The sequence below is a fragment of the Carcharodon carcharias genome, chromosome 7, assembly GCF_017639515.1.
Source record: "Carcharodon carcharias isolate sCarCar2 chromosome 7, sCarCar2.pri, whole genome shotgun sequence".
Classification (NCBI taxonomy): domain Eukaryota; kingdom Metazoa; phylum Chordata; class Chondrichthyes; order Lamniformes; family Lamnidae; genus Carcharodon; species Carcharodon carcharias.
In genome coordinates this window covers 127,557,688-127,580,382 of record NC_054473.1, presented here as the reverse complement: position 1 = coordinate 127,580,382, position 22,695 = coordinate 127,557,688, and the positions used below count along the sequence as shown (strand labels likewise).

Below are 22,695 nucleotides of genomic sequence, written 5' to 3'. Positions count from 1 at the left end.
CCCCCCACCACCCCGCATGTGCTTGTGCAACTACCATCAACCACAGTGCAGCCCTTGCCCCCCTCCAACTCACCTCAACTGCAGTGCAGCCCTTGCTCCCCCCAGTTCGCCTCAACTGCAGTGCAGCCTTTGCCCTCCCCCATGTCACCTCAATCACATTTTAAATTCAAGGTATATCTGGTCATGTCATTTCCTAAAGAATTTCTGACGGTATGCCGCTGGCACTAACTGGTATGCACTTTAAGTAGCCCTTTTTGTGGCCTCATAGTCAGTGGCACCTTCCTTAGGCGAGAGAGAGTAAACCTTGTGAGCTTTCCCTGAAAGTTTACTTTGCAATAATAAGGACAGCTGTTGGACTGGCCACTTAACTGCTGTGATAACTGCTCAAAAAAAATAAAGAAGGCCCCTTTGCTTCATCAAACTTGGGGATTAAATGAGCAAACTGGGTTGCCTCAGCCCTTAAGTCTGAGCTAGTGGTGTCTTCAAGGGACATTGTAGGATCCCTGCCCCTCGGTTCAAACTGTTTTAGCCTAAAATACCTTTCTCTCTCGGTCCTGAAATTATCTCTCTTCTCTCCATGCCCTTTCCTGTCTTTCCTCTTTCTCTTTCCTGAAATTCTAATTCCCACTGCTCCAATTTTAATCTTGTTACTGCTACTCTAGCTGTTTCATCGTCCTCAATTTCCACCAGTAGACTGTTGGCCACCCCTTTTAAAATTTCGGGTTTACTGGCTTTCAGGCAAAATTTTAATCCTAAGTGCCTCGCTAAATCTTTTAATCATTCGAGGGACAGAACTTTTATATCCTCAAAAGTAACTTCCCCTAATTCTCCTAGAAAAGGACTGGCATCAAATGTGGACATTTTTATACATTAATCGTACAGTCTCAAGAAAGTCTTTTTGCAGTTTTTAAAATTGGTTTCAAAAGAACAATTTACTTTCCCCATTTGAATTCGTTTGTTTTGTTTGTGGGAACAATTCCAGCACCAAGCCAATTTGTTCTGACTGGTCCCCGGGCAAGGTTCCCTCAATTTGTTATGATCCTGGATGAGGTACCCCAATTTGTTATGCTCCCTGGTGAGGAGGGATGAACTGGCTCCCTTTTATTCAATGCCCCTGGTTGGTCACAACAAGGTTAATTTAAAAAGGATCCCTTCCCTCGTGGATACCTTTCCCCAGTCCAAATATATTTATGTTTTAAAAGAGCCAATTTAACCAGGCTGTCTTGAGTCAAAGAAAGAGTGAGCTTTTTAGTTACTAAAGCACAAGAAAAAATAATAAAAACGCAACACACATACACACAGTTGAGAAATAAGAAATTGAGTCCAAAAATAAAAGGTAAAAAGATATACAAGTCAGTGCTTTGGCTTGTCTGTGAGGAGTAGATGGTGAAACATTGCGGCTGTTAAGTCGGGGTGATTCCAGTAGCACTGACTTTGGAGGTTGAGCAGTTGGTTTGGAGATTCTTGGTTCTGCAGGTTAGCTAACATGAGTTGTCCTGTTTAATTTTCAACTGTGGCTTTGCTGACTTGTGACTTGCTTCCAGTAATGAGAGAGAGAGGACCTTTTTACCTGCAAGTGCAGGGATGCTCAGTTGACGTTCTTCACAAAACACACAGACCAGAACAGAACACCAGACTAGCACACAGAACTAGGGTTGCAATTGTTTTTTTTTTTAAAACCCCTTTCCTTGTGTATTCCTGGAAGGGAAAAACAAACATACCTTTCACCCAGATCTGTTTTCATTTCAACTCAGTTCATGTTCACAGTCTGGGATATAACTCAACAGGTGGTGGTTTCAGCTGAGATGGTAATTATTTTCCATTACCTCCACAACCACAGGAGATTACAGTTCAGTTCCAACAGAGGGCGCTGGTGAGAACTGACTGAAGCATTCTGGGAGAAGTCACCGTGACTCAGGAGGAAATTGAGGAGGAATCGAGGAGGAATCACTGTCAAAGAATGGAATAGCCGCAAACATTACATTGCTGTAATGTTTCCATCCCTCCCTCCTTCTCAAACCTAAAAAAAAAGAGGGGAAGAGGCAGTGCCTTCAGGAGTGCACCAGACCTGTGAGGGACACTCTTCTGAAAGTGGATTTTAAAGAAAAAGCAGCTGATTGGTGAGTAAATCCTGGGAGCAGACTCGGAGGAAGGAGCACCGGTGCGGTGAGTATAAATCTAGCTTACCTCGGGGATTCACGGCCTTGTCTCAGGAAGAAGACTCAGAGGGAGGAGCACCGGAGCGGTGAGTATAAATCTAGCTTACCTCAGGGATTCGCGGCCTTGTCTCCAGGGAGCAGACTCAGAGGGGGGAGCACTGCAGCGGTGACCTTGGGGCACAGTGTAACTGAAGCCAAAATTTAAAAAGTGACATCATAGGAAAGCTGTGACTTGATTGGCTGGTAGGAAATCTGCACCAAATTTGAAAAAAAACACTGCAAAGTTAATTAATATATTAATTATCTAAGTCGAGATGGCTGGGCAGATGATGTGCTGTAGCTATATGATGTGGGGGCTGGCAGATCCCATTGCAAGCCGCAGTGACCACATCTGCAGCAAGTGTTGGTTGCTGGAGCAACTCCGGCTCAGAATTGATGAGCTGGAGTCTGAGCTCCGTACGCTGCGGCAAATCTGGGAGGGGGAGAGTTATGTGGACGCGTTGTTTCAGGAGGCGGTCACACCCAGTAGATTAAGTACCTCAAGTTCAGTCAGTGGTCAGGGTCAGCAGGGTGTGACTGCAAGTGAGGCAGGTAGAGGGTTCCTGTGTTGAGGAACAGAGGAGCCTCAGCTCTTGACCTTGTCCAACAGGTAGGAGGTACTTGCTCCCTGTGTGGATGAGGAACAGGGCTGTAGGGAAGATGATCCAGCTGACCACGGCACAGGAGGCCATTCATGAGGGGGGAGCAAAAAGACAAGTAGTAGTTGTAGGGGATTCCATAATTAAGGGAATTGATAATATCGTTTGTAAGCAGGATCGAGAGTCCTGCGTGGTATGTTGCCTGCCCAGTGCCAGGGTGAGGGACATCTCTGACCGGCTTGAAAGGATATTGGAGACGGAGGGGGAGGATGCAGTTGTTGTGGTCCATGTCGGGACAAATAACATAGGTAAGACTAGGAAAGAGGACCTATTTGGGGATTATCAGGAACTAGGAACTAAATTAAAGAACAGGTCCTCAAGGGCTATAATCTCTGGATTACTACCCGAGCCATGTGCAAATTGACATAGGGATGCGAGAATAAGGGAAGTAAACACGTGGCTAAAGGAGTGGTGCGGGAAAGAGGGGCTCCATTTCGTGGGGTACTGGCATCAGTATTGGAACAGGAGGGATCTGTACCGTTGGTACGGTCTCCACCTTAACTGATCTGGGACCAATGTTCTAGCGAAAAGGGTAAATAGGGTGGTCAACAGGACTTTAAACTAGAAATTGGGGGGGAAGGGAAGGGTAAAACTCCTAGAAGTATGACTAATGGGAAACAAAGCAGCAGGTTAGCGTGTGGGGGTGGGGGGTGGGGGGGGGGGGGGGTTGCGGCGGGGGGGTGGATTCAACTTCATGGAAAATTATGAAAAAATGGAAAAGAAAGGAGAGCCCAGGAGAGGCTATTAAATTCTCCAGAACACAAAATAGGACAGAGTGTTTGGGAAGGGCTGGGAATCTAACTTCAAGCACACCAGATAAAGGGACGGGAAATACAGGACTGAAGGTGTTGTATCTGAATGCACGCAGTATATGAAATAAGGTAAATGAGCTTATGGCGCAGATTTAAATTGGCAAGTATGATGTGGTGGGCATCACAGAGACATGGCTGCAAGGGGATCAGGACTGGGAACTAAATACCTAAGGATATACATCCTATCGAAAAGATATGCAGGTTGGCAGAGGGAGTGGGGTTCCTTTGTTAGTAAGAAGTGAAGTTACATCGATAGCAAGAAATGACGTAGAGTCAGATGATGTAGAATCTGTGTGGATAGAGTTGAGGAACCGCAAAGGTAAAAAAAACCATAATGGGTGTTATGTACAGACCTCAGACCAGTAGTCAGGATGTGGAGCACAAGATACACCAGGAGATAGAAAAGGCGTGTAAGAAAGGCAGTGATCATGGGGGATTTCAATATGCAGGTAGGCTGGGAAAATCAGGTTGGTAGTGGATCCCAAGAACAGGAATTTGTGGAATGTCTATGAGATGGCTTTTTGGAGCAGCTTGTGGTGGAGCCCACTAGGGAACAGGCAATTCTAGAGTTAGTGATGTGTAATGAGGCAGATTTGATAAGGGAGCTTAAGGTGAAGGAACCCTTAGGAGGAAGTGACCATAATATGATAGAATTTACCCTGCAATTTGAGAGGAAAAAGCTAGAATCAGATGTAACGGTATTACAGTTGAATAAAGGCAACGACAGAGGCATGAGGGAGGAGCTGGCCAGAATTGACTGGGAGATGAGCCTAGGAGGAAAGACAGTGGAACAGCAATGGCAGGAGTTTCTGGGAGTAATTTGGGAGACACAGCAAAATTTCATCCCTAGGAAGAAGAAGCATATAAAGGGAGGACGAGGCAACCATGGCTGACAAGGGAAGTCAGGGACAGCATAAAAGCTAAAGAGAAAGCATACAATGCGGCGAAGAGCAGTGGGAAACCAGGGGATTGGGAAGCCTACAAAGACCAACAGAGGACGACTAAAAATGAAATAAGGAGGGAGAAGATGAAATATGAGGGTAAACTAGCCAGTATTATAAAAGAATTTTGCAAGAGTTTTTTTTAGATATATAAAGGGTGAGAAAGAGGCAAGAGTGGACATTGGGCCACTGGAAAATGACGCTGGAGAAGTGGTAGTGGGGAACAAAGAAATGGCGGAGGAATTGAATAGGTACTTTGCGTCAGTCTTCTTGGTGGAAGACAGGAGTAACATCCCCAAAGTTCAAGAGAGTTGGGGGCAGAGGTGAGTATGCTGGCCATTACCAAGGAGAAGGTGCTAGGAAAACTGAAAGGTCTGAAGGTGGATAAATCACCTGGACCAGATGGATTACACCCCAGAGTTCTGAAGAGATAGTGGAGGCGTTAGTGATCTTTCAGGAATCACTGGAGTCAGGGAGGGTCCCAGAGGACTGGAAAATTGCTATTGTAACCCCCCTGTTTAAGAAGGGAGTGAGGCAAAAGACAGGAAATTACAGGCCGATTAGCCTGACCTTGGTCATTGGTAAGATTTTAGAATCCATTATTAAGGATGAGATTTCAGAATACTTGGAACTGCGTGGTAAAATAGGGCAAATTCAGCATGGTTTCATCAAGGGGAGGTCATGCCTGACAAATATGTTAGAATTCTTTGAGGAGCTAACGGGTAGGTTAGACAAAGGAGAGCCAACGGATGTTATCTACTTGGACTTCCAGAAGGCCTTTGACAAGGTGCCGTACAGGAGGCTGCTCAGTAAGATAAGAGCCCATGGTGTTAGAGGCAAAGTACTAGCATGGATAGAAGATTGGCTGTCTGGCAGGAGGCAGAGAGTGGGGATAAGGGGGTCCTTCTCAGGATGGCGGCCGGTGACTAGTGGAGTTCCGCAGGGGTCAGTGTTGGGACCACAATTTTTCACTTTATACATTAATGATCTAGATGAAGGAACTGAGAGCATCCTGGCTAAATTTGCAGATGATACAAAGATAGGTGGAGGGACAGGTAGTATTGAGGAGACGGGGAAGGTGCAGAAGGATTTGGACAGGTTAGGAGAATGGGCAAAGAAGTGGCAGATGGAATACAACGTGGGGAAGTGTGAGGTCATGCACTTTAGTAGGAAGAAGAGGCATAGACTATTTTCTAAATGGGGAGAGAATTCAGAAATCTGGAGGGCAAAGGGACTTGGGAGTCCTAGTCCAGGATTCTCTTAAGGTTAACTTGCAGGTTGAGTCGGTAGTTAGGAAGGCAAATGCAATGTTGGCATTTATTTCGAGAGAACTAGAATATAAAAGCAGGGATGTGCTGCTGAGGCTTTATAAGGCTCTGGTCAGACCACATTTAGAATATTGAGAGCAATTTTGGGCACCATATCTCAGGAAGGATGTTCTAGCTCTGGAGAGGGTCCAGAGGAGGTTCACAAGAACGATCCCAGGAATGAAAGGCTTAACATTTGAGGACTCTGGGTCTATACTTGATGGAGTTTAGAAGGATGAGGGGGATCTGATTGAAACTTACAGAATACTGAAAGGCCTGGATAGAGCGGACGTTTGGAAGATGTTTCTATTAGTAGGAGAGACCAGGACCCGAGGGCACAGCCTCAGACTAAAGGGAAGACCTTTTAGAACAGAGATGAGGAGAAACTTCTTTATCCAGAGAGTGGTGAAGCTATGGAATTCATTGCCACAGAAGGCTGTGGAGGCCAGGTCATTGAGTGTATTTAAGACCAAGATAGATAGGTTCTTGATTGGTAAGGGGATCAAAGGTTACGGGGAGAAGGCGGGAGAATGGGGTTGAGAAACTTATCAGCCATGATTGAATGGTGGAGCAGACTTGATGGGCTGAATGGCCTAATTTCTGCTCCTATGTCTTATGGTCTTATGATCTTATAGTTTGCATTATATCTTTTCTTTTGATGTACCTCTATATGAAGTAGGCCATGTGGTGTGACATTGTGTTCTCTCTGAACTAGTTGGTCAAATAATCCAAATAGGAATTTTCCAGCAAGTGGTTACCTTACGGGTCTCAGCCAGCTTTTGCTTGTATGTCCTTTTATAAAAAATACATATCTTACTTATAAGTTCAATATGTCCATGAGTAATTCGGGGATAGGATCCCTGGTCATGACAGTATGCTGTTGTGAAACACACCGATGTGCTTGGATGATCCAGTGTGGGAGGATGATTAAAGTGAGCTGGGCTTATAATGATATGCAGATGTATTACAATAAGGTTCCCGACATTCGACCATGGGAAATGCGGCCACCGTTGATTGGCAGAGCAGACACTTGAAAACTGGTTTCACGATGTCATGAAACCAATTTTTGGCCTTCTCGCTATATTGTCTGCTCATGCTGCCAAACACGCTAGCGGGCATCCCAGAGCTTCTTGTAACATTATTTACATATCAAATTACAAATTTAAAATATAGTTATCTTTATTAAGCACTACCCGTTCTCAGTTACTTATTTATCTTTATTTTTGCTCTAACTCCATGGTGGAATTGCAGCATTTTCTTAAGATGTACGTTATTTTAGTCCTTCCTCCTTAAGCCACTTCTTTTCTAAGTAATTTTCTTGAAAGGTATTTTTTCTTTGTCTCATTTTCCATTAACCTGGAATTTGTGGTTCTTATTTAAACTATGATTGATGGAGCAACACCAAGGAGATTTTTCCCATGCTCCTAAGTCTCTCAAAACAATCAGCTGAACAGGTGTTCATCCTTCATGGTTTGAGTTCACGGACTAATGAACCTTGGTTGCAGTGGTCAAAACGAACATGAAAGTACCTCATAAATATTACCCTTTCACCCTGTCAAAAACATCATATCCCCTTCAGCAAATGGAAAAAATATCCCAAACAGTGCCATTAACTTATACAGTTAGCCATTAAATTACTATAAAAAGCAGATAACGTGGCTTTCTTCAGTTCTAATACTGTTATCCAATAGTTGCTGGTATATTTTCTAATTCCATCACAATATATTGAGTATTATTGTTCTACAGGAGCAGGGTGAAAACAACAGCTCTCATGAAACATCTCATTCCCATCCAAAGAATTTCTCCAAAGATATAGTTTCTTGTTTGTCTGATTGTCAAATGACAGGCATTGCCCAGGTGTACTCCACGTATTGTTCCACAGTAGCACGGTGAAAATAACTCCCAATGATGCACTTATGGGTGGAATCATCCCAGATTTGCACTAAGTGCAGAAGAAGGTGGAAAAAACGATGTTTTACCAGCTGCCAGCAATGGCGGCCACATTAATTATGCATTCCCTGGAAACATGCCATTTCAATGGTGGATGGGCTCCAATTTCGCACCACGCTGTCACCTTGCCGCTTCATCACGTTGGGCATCACATTTAAAGTGCAGCTGTGCACACACCTCTCATTGCTCCCAGCCCAGGACTACTGCAAAGTAGGCACGACCTCGAAAGGCAAAAAGGCTGCAGCCCGAGGTTAGTGATGCATTCCTCAAGCGCCTTTTGGACGGCGTGGAGGCCCGCTGTGATGTCCTCTACCCCCACATTGTGGCCGCAGGAGGGACAGCTACATTACCACTCTGGCTTGATAGGCAGTGGCATTGGTGATCAGTGCCAGTGCTGCACAGAAGAGGTTGGCCATCCAATGCAGTTAGAGGATGAATGATCTCATCCATGCTGCCAGAGTAAGGCAACCATCTAAACTCACACATTCAAGCCCATCACACGTTCACTGTCATCTCACTCACTGCCAGTTCAAGGGACATCACCACCCATTCTCTACACTTACCCTCACATGTCCATCTGGCTTCATCTCCTCTGAAGACTGCCTCATCAGCCCTCACTATCTTGACGGTACTTGCACAGATCAACATGTGCCCTTACAGGCACCCTGGGATACCCTCCTTCCCCAGTACAGCCTTCGCCATGCAGCCTCTTCCATTGCCTGAGGCCACGTCTCCCCCTTCCCTCACCTTACAGCTGTTGAAAAGCCACCCACACCTTATGGCTGGTCTGGTAGATAGAGACCTGCCCGTGAGCTCCCCCTTAAAAGTGGTGGTGCTGCCCATGAAGCCTGGCGCTGATGACTTTGAGTGCTGCCCGAAGCAAGGTAGGCAAACAGACCCTGAAGTCCCGAGCAAAGTGCAGCCTACCAAGTGCGTACCGACATGCTTGGATGATTCAGCATGGGGGGGTGATTCCGACAGGCTTAGCTTATAATGTTATGCAGATGTATTACGGAGGTTCCCGATGTCTGACAGCAGGAAACTTAGCCCATCATTGATGGGCAGAGTGGACGTCATGAAACTAATTTTTGGCCATCTCACCATATTGTCCACTGACACCATCAAACACGCCTGACGCCAGTGGGCACGGAAAATTCTGCTCTATCTTTTTGTCTCATATAGTCAAGAATTTTCAACCATCGTGCCTGTGGCCATAATCCCTGCATGGACCGATAACTTTTTAAAAAGATGATGCCAATAGAATGAAAGCTGCTGGACAAGATTTCATTTTTAAAAATGTTACTGTAACAAACCAACTAAGATCAGCATAACTGAAACATTAACTAACAAGCAAAGGATATTTCAAAGGTAAATTTCACTTTACATAGGTAATACAACAAAGGTACACCTCGCATAGTTACAAGCGCTTGCATTACTTCCAGCTTAAATGTGGGACATGTAATCTCACAGCCTTTTTAACTTGACCTCCTCTATTAAGGTCTGTCAATTCCCACTCAAAAGTTTTGGTCCTCCAATCACATTCACTAACAGCCATATTCCTAGTCCCTACCGACAAGGCGCATGTCTACAAACCCTCTCTTACTTGGGTCATGACAGTCCCGATGGCACAGAATCCTAGAGACTCCCTTCCCTGTTCCCTTTAGTTGGTCTTGTAGGCTCTGGCAACATTGAAACAGCAGCTTGTCCAATCCACAATCTGTTGCCTTTCCTGTCTTCACCTCTCTGCTCTTTCCAACTCTCAAGAGACCTACTTCAACACCAGAATCTGTTTGAAAACTGCCAAAAAGAAAATTGTTCAATTCAGAGAGAACCTTGCTTGTTCCTCTTTACATGAATTGTCAGTGTGTTCTGAACTGTCAAACAGAAAACACAAGCTGACCCAGCCCCACTGCAATTAGCTTTCGATTCACTTTTGCATCTTAGCTGTTCATCCCCTTGGTAGCCCCAGGTCACATGGGATATTCTTGGAACCTAATGATGTTATAATCAGGAAACCAATTAACCCTCTTTCAAAATACTCCCCAGCCTACTTAGGTCTTAAAAGGACATCGCACAAAAGAAGTGAAGGCTTTTCCCAAGACATGGATCATTACAATAGCCCAGAAGTCTCAACACCCAGGTCCAAGCGAAATTTCCAGCTCAGTTTGATACAAGGATAGACCTACCTCAGGATATTGCTGAGAAAAAGAGACATGCTGTTGAAGTTTTTTCTCTTGCACTTATTAGGACAGTCACAAGAATACAAATTGTAAAAGGAACAACAATTTATGTTCCCTGGTGCATTCTACATGACAATGCCTCTACCAATCAGAGCCCACTTGCCAACCAATCAGCACTCTCTTCTCATGCATATAAATTGTTGTTTCCTTTACAATTGGTATTCTTGCATCTCTCCTGGTGAGTGCAAGATGAAAAATTTCTACAGCATGTCTATTTTTTCAGCAACACTGAAGTTCTGTACTACCAGATGGCTATTTATCTGGAGATAATGGCTTTCAGGCCTTTGAAATATTAACCTATCTGAAGATACTTTTGTGATATTTCTAACATCAGGTATCTGATCTTGTTAGAAATGGGTGGGTGCATTTTCTAATGGCCGTGCATCTATCTGCATTGGTGCTTGAGCAGAATAGATTGAGTGATACTAGGTGTTGTAAACTACTCATGTGCCCCAACACACTGAGCTCTACCTCGACTTCCTAGAGAAAAAATGGATACAATGGTGTCCATGCAAAACCTTCACATCTGGTGTCAGTGAAAGAAGTGAAACTTGTAAAGTGGCTGAAGTATATATTTTGTTGCTAGTAGATTAATGAGCAAATAGGATGAGAAAGTAGAATAACAGAGGTTATCAGAAACTCTAAACTGGCGATAGTTCTGCTTCCCCATCTCCAGCACCCTCTGTGAGTTCCCTTTATTAGGATTTCCTCCTAAAAAAATGGATAAAATAATCTTAATGGTTCATTCTGTAAACGTGTTTGTGTTATTGAATTTCCTTCCTTTGGGCTAAAATAGAAATGCAAAAACATCATAAACACCACATTACTTATGATAACATACCTGCAACATTTGGCTGCATTAGGAGGATACTTTTGGGCTGAATGCAAGGAATCCGTCAAAGTGAAAATTCGGTTGCATAATAGAAATTCAAGGCAAGGCTTGAAAGTACATTTATGACAGTGTAAGGGAGAAGTATTTGAAAGTGCCATACATAATTAATATAGTGAAAAATAGAATGCAATGGTGGATTCTGATCTAATAACATTGTATCTTCCAACATTCAAGTTGAGCTGTTCATGTAAGTAAACTATACAGTGTTGGACACGTAAAGATTCTGGTCCATCCAGCTTGCCCACACAATCAAAACTAGTCCAGAAAATCACATTGACCTTGACAAGAAGGAATTCAACAAATCGCATCTGCACACGATCTGGCAGCCAATTTCAAAGGTCCACTTTTCTCTCGGAAAAGAACCACCTCCTGACATCTGACCTAAGTCTAGCCTTGTATAACCTGAAATTGTGAACCCTGGTCCTCCTTAACCTATTTAATTAGAACAAAATATCAATTCAAACACAATTATCATCTGTGAAAAAGAGACATGCTGTTGAAGCTTTACATCTTGTATTCATCAAGACAGTTGCATGAAAAACTTTGATAGCATGTCTCTTTTTTCAGCAATACTCAAGTTCTGTACTACCAGGCAATTATAATCATCATCTCCTTCTTCATCTTACAAACCTCTTTCAGATCACCCTCAAGTCCACACTTCTCTAAACTGTAGAGTTTAATCTTTCAGGCTATCTTACTAGATGTTTTAAACTGAAAACTACTCCATTGGCCCTCTTCTGCAACTTTTTCAAAGCCTTAATATCACCTATCATTTGAGGAGACCAAAACTGGATACAGTATTCCAACTGAGTCCTGACCAAGATCTTGCACAAGGGCAAAATAGTATGTTTTATCTTATAGTCAACTGTCCTGATGACTGGTCTCCAAACACATCTAAATCCACCTATAACTACTTTATACTTATGTTCTTCCATCCATGCATTTCAATATATTGCCAATAATACAGAAGCCTTCTGTGTGGTATCTTGTCAAAGTCATTTTGAAAGTGTAAGTGGGCAATGTCGACTGGGCTTTTCTCATCCACCATCTTAGTGACTTCTTCAAAAAAAAAATCAAATTTGTAACATTTGACCTTTTTTGAAACCATGTTAGGTGTCCTTAATATGCCCTCCTCTATCCAAGTAAATAAATTCCATAATAAAAACAAAAAAACTGCGGATGCTGGAAATCCAAAACAAAAACAAAAACAGAATTACCTGGAAAAACTCAGCAGGTCTGGCAGCATCGGCGGAGAAGAAAAGAGTTGACGTTTCGAGTCCTCATGACCCTTCGACAGAACTTGAGTTCGAGTCCAAGAAAGAGTTGAAATATAAGCTGGTTTAAGGTGTGTGTGTGGGGGGCGGAGAGATAGAGAGACAGAGAGGTGGGGGGGGGGGGGGAGGTGTGGTTGTAGGGACAAACAAGCAGTGATAGAAGCAGATCATCAAAAGATGTCAACAACAATAATACAAAAGAACACATAGGTGTTAAAGTTAAAGTTGGTGATATTATCTAAACGAATGTGCTAATTAAGAATGGATGGTAGGGCACTCAAGGTATAGCTCTAGTGGGGGTAGGGAGAGCATTAAAGATGTAAAAAAATAAATAAATAAATAATTTTTTTTTTCTCTTTTTATAATGGAAATAGCTGGGAAAATATATTCCATCCCTAATGATTCCCTCAAGCATCTTTCCTATGACTGATTTCAAACAAATGAGCCTATGGTTACTCAGGTCCTTTTTTCAAAGGTGGAGACTACATTAACCTCCTTCCAGCCTATGGGAGCTGTTCAAGAGTACAGTCAGCTATTAAAAATACAGGCAAGCTGATCATACAGCAAGCTGATCATACAGATGCTTCCATCTGCCTGAGAATAGTCTCTATCTACTCTATCTATTTTCATGTTCTTAATTCTATCTAAAACACTCTGTTCACCAATGTTAATATTACTAGCTTTATCATCATTAAATTCTGTTAGTTGAGCATTAGTTGAGCATGACTGATGCAAAGTGGTGGTGTGTTACAGTTCACCCAGGAAGTCTGAGTTGCTGTGGCAACATGTACTTTTACATATAAGTTGTAGTCTGGAGCTATGGATAGTGATGGTAGAGTTTCCAACTTCCTTTCAATCATATGGCAATCTCTCACGACTTGCTATTGGCATACATTGGAAGGAATTGCAAGTTGATAATCAACCAGTTTGGCCACATTACGAACACACCTTTCTTGGCCAAAAGGTCCTAGGGTGGGACTTGAACTTTCTGGCTCTGAAGCAGGGAATGCTACCCACTGCAGCACAACACCTCTCATCCAATGCAAATTACTCATTTAATATTTCTGACACACCCATAACCTGTCTTGGAGCATCCTTCAATGGCCCAATAGTTTTTGGCAGTTCTCTGACTCATTTAATCTTCCCCTATTGCTTCTGCAATTATCTACAATATTTTTTCCATTAGCCTCTTAGATGATCTAATACCAGCCTTTGTTATCTTTATATATACATAAAACGTGGTTGTAACAGTGTCTTTAACCCTAGTATTTTACATTCTCTTTTAAATTTGTTTATGATTTGAAGATAAATTACATACTTTATTGATTTATATTTGCTGAAGGAAGACCTCCAGATATACATAGATCTTACTAATGCTGTGGTGAACTTCTTCAAATTAAAAAGTAACTGATTAATAGAAGTTTGTTGTGATTTCCTAAGGAAGAATACTCATTTTCATAAGGAACATAAATGGGTAGCACATATGCAAATCATAAAATCCCAAAGCTACATATGCATAATCAGCTAAAGCCAAATTTTTACATGGGAAAGATTATCTTTTGGTGAACAGAAATTACTGTTGTATATGATTTACCTTTATATTCTACACAAACTTTTAAAAATTGCACAGTTCTAATAATATTAACTGTATGATGATAATATAGCAATTGTGTATATTTAGTAGCAAAAATGATTTGTTAGTGTTTTCATGTCCAAAACAATGTCAATTTGACATTGCCGTATTGCACCATTTTGTTTTTTGTCCCCAGTGACAGTTCCCCATATAAAGATGTTGGGGATTTTTTCTTGCTCCTAAGTTTTCACACACACTGACCTCCAGGCCAATTTTTCACATCTCTGGGCATTTCTCCAACTTGCTCTGATGATACAAGCCTATATATTCCCTCATACATTCTGCTGGCTGCTATGGAATTAAGTCCTTTAAAGTGATAAGGGGCACCAACCCAGAACCATCTAACTCTGGAAAGTATGCAGTATCATGAGCTGAGTTGATTTTTCAGTCCAAAATATTGCCTCATTAAAGTTACTGAAGCCTTCCATGCTGTAAATAACATAGGTCACTGGAATGGCTCTCTAATATACCACTTTATTAGTTTCTATAAAGCTAAAAAATTAACTAGAAAACAAGTCTAAGTCAGTGCTGTTGTGGGGATCTTCATCTGTTGACCTTGCATATTGAAATCATGGGAGCATTGCAGTTATGTTCCCTCCATTATCAGCAATTTCCTGATATGCGCAGCTATTGGGTACTGTAAACTTAGAAACTCAACCTTATTGAGATAGAAGGCTGGGAATGCTTTGAAAAGTGCTCCCCTCCAGACTTTTCATGGGATTTTCCTCAGTCTGTGCCTACATGCATTAGATCAGCTGGGCACTGTGAATCTCAGAAAAGTGCCTGTGTCAGAGTACACTCCTATAAAGAAGCCCCACTTTCCCATATCTCAGGAAAGTATCCATTTTTTTACTCCTTTAAGTAAAATGTTTTTGGTATTTAATGGAATAACATAAAACTGGAGTTTTAATGGTATCACACAATATTGAGCATTGTGCTAAAGGTTTTATGATATTAATGTCTCTGATTTGGGTTGTACTCCAATATTCCATATTGTGACAAACGTATTCAATATCTGGGAGTGTGATTAGAATTGCACTTGCTATGAAAGCTGGTGGCATTCCTGCTACTAGTTAGTTTTAAATTTGCTTTACAACTTCAGAAATTATTAAAAGAATTGTTGCAGATTCTGTATATTGGTTAATTCCTGCCTTGCTCATTCCACATTATGCTCTATTCTTCCAGTCAGAAATTAGACTAAACAACAGGAAAATCACAGTTTACTAAACTGTTAAAGGTTGGCAGAAAAGGCGTGCTGTGATAGCTATGGCACATTGTAGAAAACAAATGACTAAAGCATATCCATTGACTTTAAATTGACCATTATGAAATTTTATAGATTTTAACCATTTCAGTTTTAAAGAGTGGTCTAAGTTATAGAACATTGTGAATCATTGCAGCAACTTAAAGAGCTGACAGTGGACTATCACATCTTTGACTGTTAGGATAATCCAACTGTCCAATGCAATGTATATTAAAGTTAATACACCAAATTACCCATTTAAATATTTACTTGATAATGAAAATGGCAGCAGAGTTGAGAGAGATTTCAGAAACATGTTCCTTGGAGGTATCTGGACTCAGCACTTAAGTTGACATGGCAGGTATTGAATTGGAAATGTTGTGATGGCAATTTATAATGGTAAATATGTTGTGCCCTATGCTTGATTTATAATGTGTAGATTGTTTTTGTTGTAGGAAAACAATTTGATAAGTCAATGGATCATAATCATTATGATGGTTGGCCACAGAACACTGGATTTATCATACAAGTCCACCATCCTCTCCTGCTGGGAAATGACGGATACTCTGTCTTTTACACAGATAGTGTGTTATACATGAAGCAATCTACAGACATAGGTATTATGTGACTCTTAAGTCATGAACAGAAAAGTTAATATTTTTTGCTTGAAGGCTCAAATTACAGGATGTTTTAGGTGCACATTAGTTTGAGTCAGAGAGGGATTTTAAGTTATTGCTGAATTTCTGAAATCATACAATTGCCTCATTCCTAAAAGCTTGACATGTTGTACTGCCTTCTAAAAGGCATTTTCTGACAGTAATGGTGACACATTACTGATGCAAATAGCATCAATGCTTCAAGTGCTGGAGGTTTATTTATTGGATGGTTTTCATCAAGCAATCCCCTTCCATCTTTTAGGCAAGAGCTATCAAGACAAATATTTCTATTGTATAAAAAAATGCATTATATGATTGAACAATGCTCTCATTACAAGACAGTCTATCTTCTGTACTGAAAGGGTGACTAGCTATGATGACACTTCATATGAAGTCAGTCTGTAATGTCCATTGTCTGGGAGTTTTGACCAGTGTAAAGATTGGGGCAAGTTCTATGTAAAAGTAATTTTAAAAATTTCTATTTGTTCTTGAGAAGAATCTAAAAATGATTACCTTGATTATCTTTCCTGTTTCATTATTTGGAGGATAAATAAGGAAAATAACTGGTCACATTGAAAACTATAGATGAGAGGTTAAGGAGAGGTTTAATGGAGGTGTTCATGAAGGATTTCAGTCAGAGTAAGTAACAAGAAACTGTTGGCAGAAGAGTCAGTAACAAGAGAACACAACTTTAAGATAAATGGCAAAAGAACAAGGTGAGATGAGGATTTATTTTTAAACTGTCCATTGAGATGGTCTGGATTGCACTGTTTGAAAGGTGGAAGTAGATTTGATCAGAATTTTCAAAAGAGAATTAGGTAAATACTTGAAGGAGGAAAAACTTGCAGTGCTACAGGAAAGGCCCGGGGAATGGGACTAATCAGATACCTGTTTCGAAGGGTTGGCATACCCACCATGGCTGATGGCCTCTTTTTGTGCTTTGTCATTCTAAGATCTATTCTAGGCATGAGATCAAGCAGAATATTTTATAGATTAAGGGATTTTCTGTTGGTTGGAACCTATATACAAAAGTACATTATACGTTAATATGGCACAATGAATTTTCTGACCACCAAAAGATACTTTATCTGAGCCTGAAGCATTTGTACATGTAAGCACTATAGTTCTATCTTCATTCTGTTTTAAAGCAGCAGAACCAGATCCACTCACACCTGCCAGTGAAGAATTAAACAAACCGCCAAATTAAGCCAGTTTTGTTTGCATTATAAATTTGCTCAAGGGATAGATCATGTTCAGCAATTAGTTAAAAAAATGTACAGTATTTTTGTTCGCCGGATATATCTAACCTTCTAATGCCATGACTAAGTTTAAAACACGAAAACCGTCCATCAGATAATGCACACAGCTTAGTCAATTCCATTTCCTCATAATTTTTTGCCTTTCATTGGGCTGGAGATAGGGGCACCCTCCAAACTTTTTAGCAAAAACCATTCATATAGCTGCTCTAATTTAGGTGCATGGCATCCTTCAACAGAATTTGATTTGGAACTAGTAAAACTTCAGCAATTGTTCTTTTTGAGCCTTGATATCATATCGCGTGGATGAGCCAACGTTATATTCTTTCATCAAAACCTTCTGTTTCTTGCTCTCTTCAATATGTCTACAAATGTCCACTTTATGTTTTAATGTCAATACAGCTTTTTTTCACTTCTCACCTCGGCTTTTCTCTGGTTTATTTGATGCCATAATGTAGCAAGATGGAGTTTATAGTTCACGATAATGCACAATATAATACCAGATGCACAAACTACAATGGGGATACCAACAAGGAGGTTTACCAGCACCCCTGCCGGAAGCTTGTCTAGCTGTACCAAGGTGATCCCACAACACTTGGAAATCTTTGGGTTCTGGAAAATTTCTGAATGGCTTCCGGTTGCTAAAGTGACAATTTGCATTGGGGAATATTAGAAATTTCAGTTAGTAGCCCATTCCAGTTGATACAGTGCCAGATTACACAAAGTTTAATGAAATTCAAATTGCTGTGCAGTTCACATATTGACTGGATGTAGATTGTGCCTGATGTTACTATATTAATTCAGTTCTATCTACTATAATTTCACAAGATATGCTGCACTAACTTGAAATATTTATTTGCTCAAATAACCTATTTCCATATTTTTCCATAGTTGGTGCACAATTTGGTCACTCAGAAAACAGTCATGTCGCAGGTATTTATTATTTATTCCAAAGGAAAATACTCCCTTACCAAAAACAGATTTTTGATTTCCATCTTGTTTTGTAAAGTGTTTAAAATACTGTATTTGCCTATTTTTCTTTTTCAGTGTATGAAATTGCTGTTTTCTCCTCAGTCCCTGATTCACCAATACCATATAATGACTGTAGTTGTAAGGGGAATATAGGAATCCTTGTGAAAGACCTTTATCAATGTTGTTGGTGCTGGTCATCACAATTAACATGAAAGTGACTTTCTTTTCAGTTACCTCTATCTCCAATGGAGAGCGCTTTGCCTCTCCTCAGACCACACAGAGTGCAGATGAGACTGAGAGCTTAGTGGAGGATAAGTTGAAGTTGCATTGATGTGATGCCAAAGTTGTTACTATAAATAACACCAACAAGCTGTATAAATTAAGTATGTTTGATATTTGATAATTCTAAGCAGGTAGATAATTCATAGAAACACAGAAAATAGGAGCAGGAGTAGACCATTTGGCTCTTCAAGCCTGCTCCGCCATTCATTATGATCATGGCTGATCATCCAACTCAATAGCCTGCTCCTGCTTTCTCCCCATATCCTTTGATCCTTTTCACCCCAAGAGCTATATCTAACTCCTTCTTGAAAACATACAATGTTTCAGCCTCAGTACTTTCTGTGGTAGTGAATTCCACAGGCTCACCACTCTCTGGGTTAAGAAATTTCTCATCTCAGTCCTAAATTGTCCACCCTGTATCGTCAGCCTGTGACCCCTGGTTCTGGGCTCCTCCACCATCGGGAACATCCTTCCCGCATCTACCCTGTCTAGTCCTGTTAGAATTTTATAGGTTTCTAAGAAATCCCCCCTCATTCTTCTGAACTCCAGCGAATATAATCCTAACCGGCTTAATCTCTCCTCATATGTCAGTCCCGCCATCTCAGGAATCAGTCTAGTAAACCTTCACTGCACTCACTCTATATATAGCAAGAACATCCTTCCTCAGATAAGGAGGCCAATTCCAGTAACTTTGTCTTATTAATTTGATTTTAGAGACTAAAATACTTTTTTGTTTAAAACTTTGTAGGTTTAGCATCTCTCACCTTTAACTTATCACATGAAGAAATATTTTATGCCAGGGAATGTAATCACTTTTTGACTGGAATCATCCTGGACTCTTATACTTTGAAGGATCCTCAACAAATAACATGGGAAATACTGCAACTAGTAAACATTCTTTGGGTATGTTGTTATTATCTCAGCAATATTAAAAAGCCAGTTATCAATATTTGTTATTCTTATGTTTTTGTTTTATTCATAAATTGGAAATTGATCAGTCAATAAGTGAAGATAATAGAGTGAGGGAGGATATTATGCAAGTGTCAACTAAGTTTTAGAAATAATAATGTACAAGCCATCAATGGGTGAGGGAGTGAAACTTACAGTGAAAGACTTTTGATAAGAGAAACTGTTTCCATTGGCTGAGGGCCAATAACCAAAGGACACACATTTAAGGAAATCAGCAAAAGAATCAGAGGGGAGATGAGAATTTGTTTTTCATTGCAAGTTGTGATGATCTAGAATGCACTGCCTGTAAAGTTAGTGGTAGCAGATTCACTATTAACTTTAAAATGGGAACTAAATATATGCTTGAAATGGCAACGCTAAAGGGAAAGTGCAGGGCAGGGGACTAATTGAAGAGCTCATGATGGGTTGAATGGTCACTTCCTGTGCTATTTGATTCTATGAAAGGGTCCGCCGCCCAATCATACAAACACATGAAATGGGAATCAGGAGTTAAGAGAGAGGAAAAAAAAGGTGCACCCAGATTTGGAAGAGACAGATAGCACTAGATTAAGAAATAGCAAGATATTAGGTGAGGTCAGTGCAAGAGGAAATGCATTAAAGCGTAAAGGGTTTACTGTGTATGCATGAGAATACAGAATATGATAAATAGGTAGTGAGCTGCAGGCGTAGGTAGCCATGTGGAAATATGATCCCATGGCCATCATGAAGGCCTGACTGAAAAAAAGACCGGGTACTAAATATTCATAGTAATCATAGGGCAGGATTTTACAGCCCCAGCGCAGCAGGGATGGGGCTGTAAAATACGGCGAGCCATTCAAAAGTTCATTGACTTTGGTGGGACTGGAAGGTCCATTCTGCCCATAGGAATTTACAGCACGGAAGACGACCATTCGGCCCACCATGTCCCCGCCAACTGACAAGCCATCCAGCCTAATCCCACTTTTCAGCTTTTGGTTCAAAGCCTTGTAGGTTACAGCACTTCAAGCACTTTTTAAATGTTACGAGGATTTCAGCCTCTACCACCTTTCAGGGTGAGAGTTCCAGGTCCCCATTATCCTCTGGCTAGAAAATTTTCCCCGAAAATCCTGTCTGTATTTCCTATTATTCTAAATATATACCCCCTAGTTGTGGACCCCTTCCTATCCATCTTATCTAGACCACTCATAATTTTATACACTTCAGGTCTGCCCCCAGCCGCTCTGTTCCAAAGGAAACAGCCCTAGCTTTTCCAATCTTTCTTCATAACTAAAATCCTTCAGTTCAGGCAACATCTTTGTAAATCCCCTTTGTACCTTATCTAGTTCAATCACATCTTTCCTCTAGTGTGGTCACCAAAACTGCATGCAGTACTCCAGCTATTCCCTAGTTAGTGTTTTATACAGTCCAGCATAACCTTCCAACTCATATCCTATGCCTCGGCTAATAAAGGCAAGCATACCGTCTGTCTTTTTAACCACCTTGTCTACCTGTTCAGCCACCATCAAGGATCTGTTGACTTGTACTCCAAGATCCCTCTGTTCCTCTACACTTCTCAGTATGCTACCATTTGTGTATTCCTTTGCCTGGTTAGCCTTCCCCAAATCTCACACTTATCTGAACTGAACTCCATTTACCATTTAACTCTTTTCTTCTCCGCCGATGCTGCCAGACCTGCTGAGTTTTTCCAGGTAATTCTGTTTTCGTTTTGGATTTCCAGCATCCGCAGTTTTTTTGTTTTTATCCATTTACCATTGTTCTGCTCACCCGACTAGTCCACTGATATCTTCCTGCAGTCTACAGCTTTTTCTTTGTTATCAACCACACAACCAATTTTTGTTTCATCTTAATCATACCCCCTATATTTAAGTCTAAATCATTGATATATAGCACAAAAAGCAAGGGTCCTACTACTGAGCCTTGCAGTTAAAAAAAAAGTCCAGTCATTACACTTTCTATGCCAGTTTGCCACTTTGCCACGGGCTTTTACTTTCAAGTCCAGTCTGTGAGTGGAACCTCATTGCTAAAATCCATATAAATGACTTCAAATGCACTACCCTCATGGACCCTCCTTGTTACCTCCTCAAACAAATTCAATGTTAGTCAGACACACCTTCCCTTAACAAATCAATTTTACTGGATACAAGGTGTTCAGAAGGGATAGGGAAGGAAATAAAGGAGGAGGGGTGGCAGTATTAATTAAGGGTAATAGAACAAGTAATTGCTGTAGAGAGAGGATATCCTAGAGGGGTCAAGGACAGAATCAATTTGGTTACAGTTAAGAAACAATAGACGTCCCATTATGCTAATAGGTCTATTCTATAGGCCACCAACTAGTGGGAAAGATATAGAGGAACAGATTTGCCAGGAAATTACAGAGAGGTGCAAAGCTATAGAGTAGTTACAATGTGTTCTTGAATTATCCTAATATAGTCTGGGATAGTAACAGTATAAAGGGCAGAGAGGGAGAAGAGTTTCTGAAGTGTGTTCAGGCAAGTTTTCTAGAGCAGCATGTTTCCAGTCCAATAAGGAAGGAGGCACTACTGGATCTGATTCAGGGCAATGAGGTGGGACAAGTAGATCAAGTGTCAGAAAGGGACATTTAGGAGACAGTCACAATAGTATTAGAAGGTTTAGATTAGCGATGGAAAAGAGCAAGGAGCAATCTAGACTAAAAATAATTAATTGGAGTCCAATTTCAATGGGGTGAGAATAAATTTGGCCCATGTAAATTTGAATCAAAGATTCACAGGCAAAATTGTATTTCAAAGAGGAGATAGTTCAGGTATAGTTGAGCTACATTCTCACAAGGGGGCAAAGTAGCAGAAACAAAGCTGGAGCTCCCTGGACGACAAAAAAGATAGATAGTAAGAACCATGCGAAATATATAAAGTTTAGAGGGAAGTGAAAAAAGGAATAAGCGCAGCAAAGAGAGAGCATATGAAGGGACTGGCAACCAACACAAAAGGAAATTCAAAGTATTTTAAAGGCATTTAGATAGTAAAAAGGTGGTAAGAGGGGGGCCGATTAGGGACCAAAAAAGAGATTTAAGCATGGTGGCAGAGGGTATGGCTAAGGTACTAAATGAGTATTCTGCATTTATCTTTACCAAGGAAGATGATATGGCCAGAGTCATGGTGAATGCCATAGTTGAGATACTGGATGGGTTAAAAATTGACAACGAGACGGTATTAGCAAGGCTGGCTTTAGTTAAAGTTACTAAGTCACCAGGAACCGATCAGATGCATGCAAGGATACTGAGGAAAGGGTGGAAATTGCGAAGGCACTGGCCATAATTGTATAGTGTTCCTTAGATATAGATGTGGGGCCTGAGAACAGGAGAATTGCAAATGTTACACTTTTGTTCAGAAAAGGGTGTAAGCAACTACAGGCCAGTGAGTTTAAGCTGTGTTGGGAAAGCTTTTAGAAATGATA

General features: G+C 40.9%; 1 protein-coding gene across 1 annotated transcript in view; it reads left to right on the top strand.

Moving 5' to 3' along the window:
• Window positions 1-22,695, top strand: part of LOC121280044 (BTB/POZ domain-containing protein KCTD19-like) — a 144,954-nt gene that overhangs the window by 113,641 nt on the left and 8,618 nt on the right. The window contains exons 13-15 of the mRNA XM_041191674.1: window positions 15,605-15,766; window positions 17,953-17,994; window positions 19,064-19,218. Of these exons, the coding sequence (XP_041047608.1) occupies window positions 15,605-15,766; window positions 17,953-17,994; window positions 19,064-19,218 (359 nt within the window). The remainder of the gene's footprint in view (window positions 1-15,604; window positions 15,767-17,952; window positions 17,995-19,063; window positions 19,219-22,695) is intronic.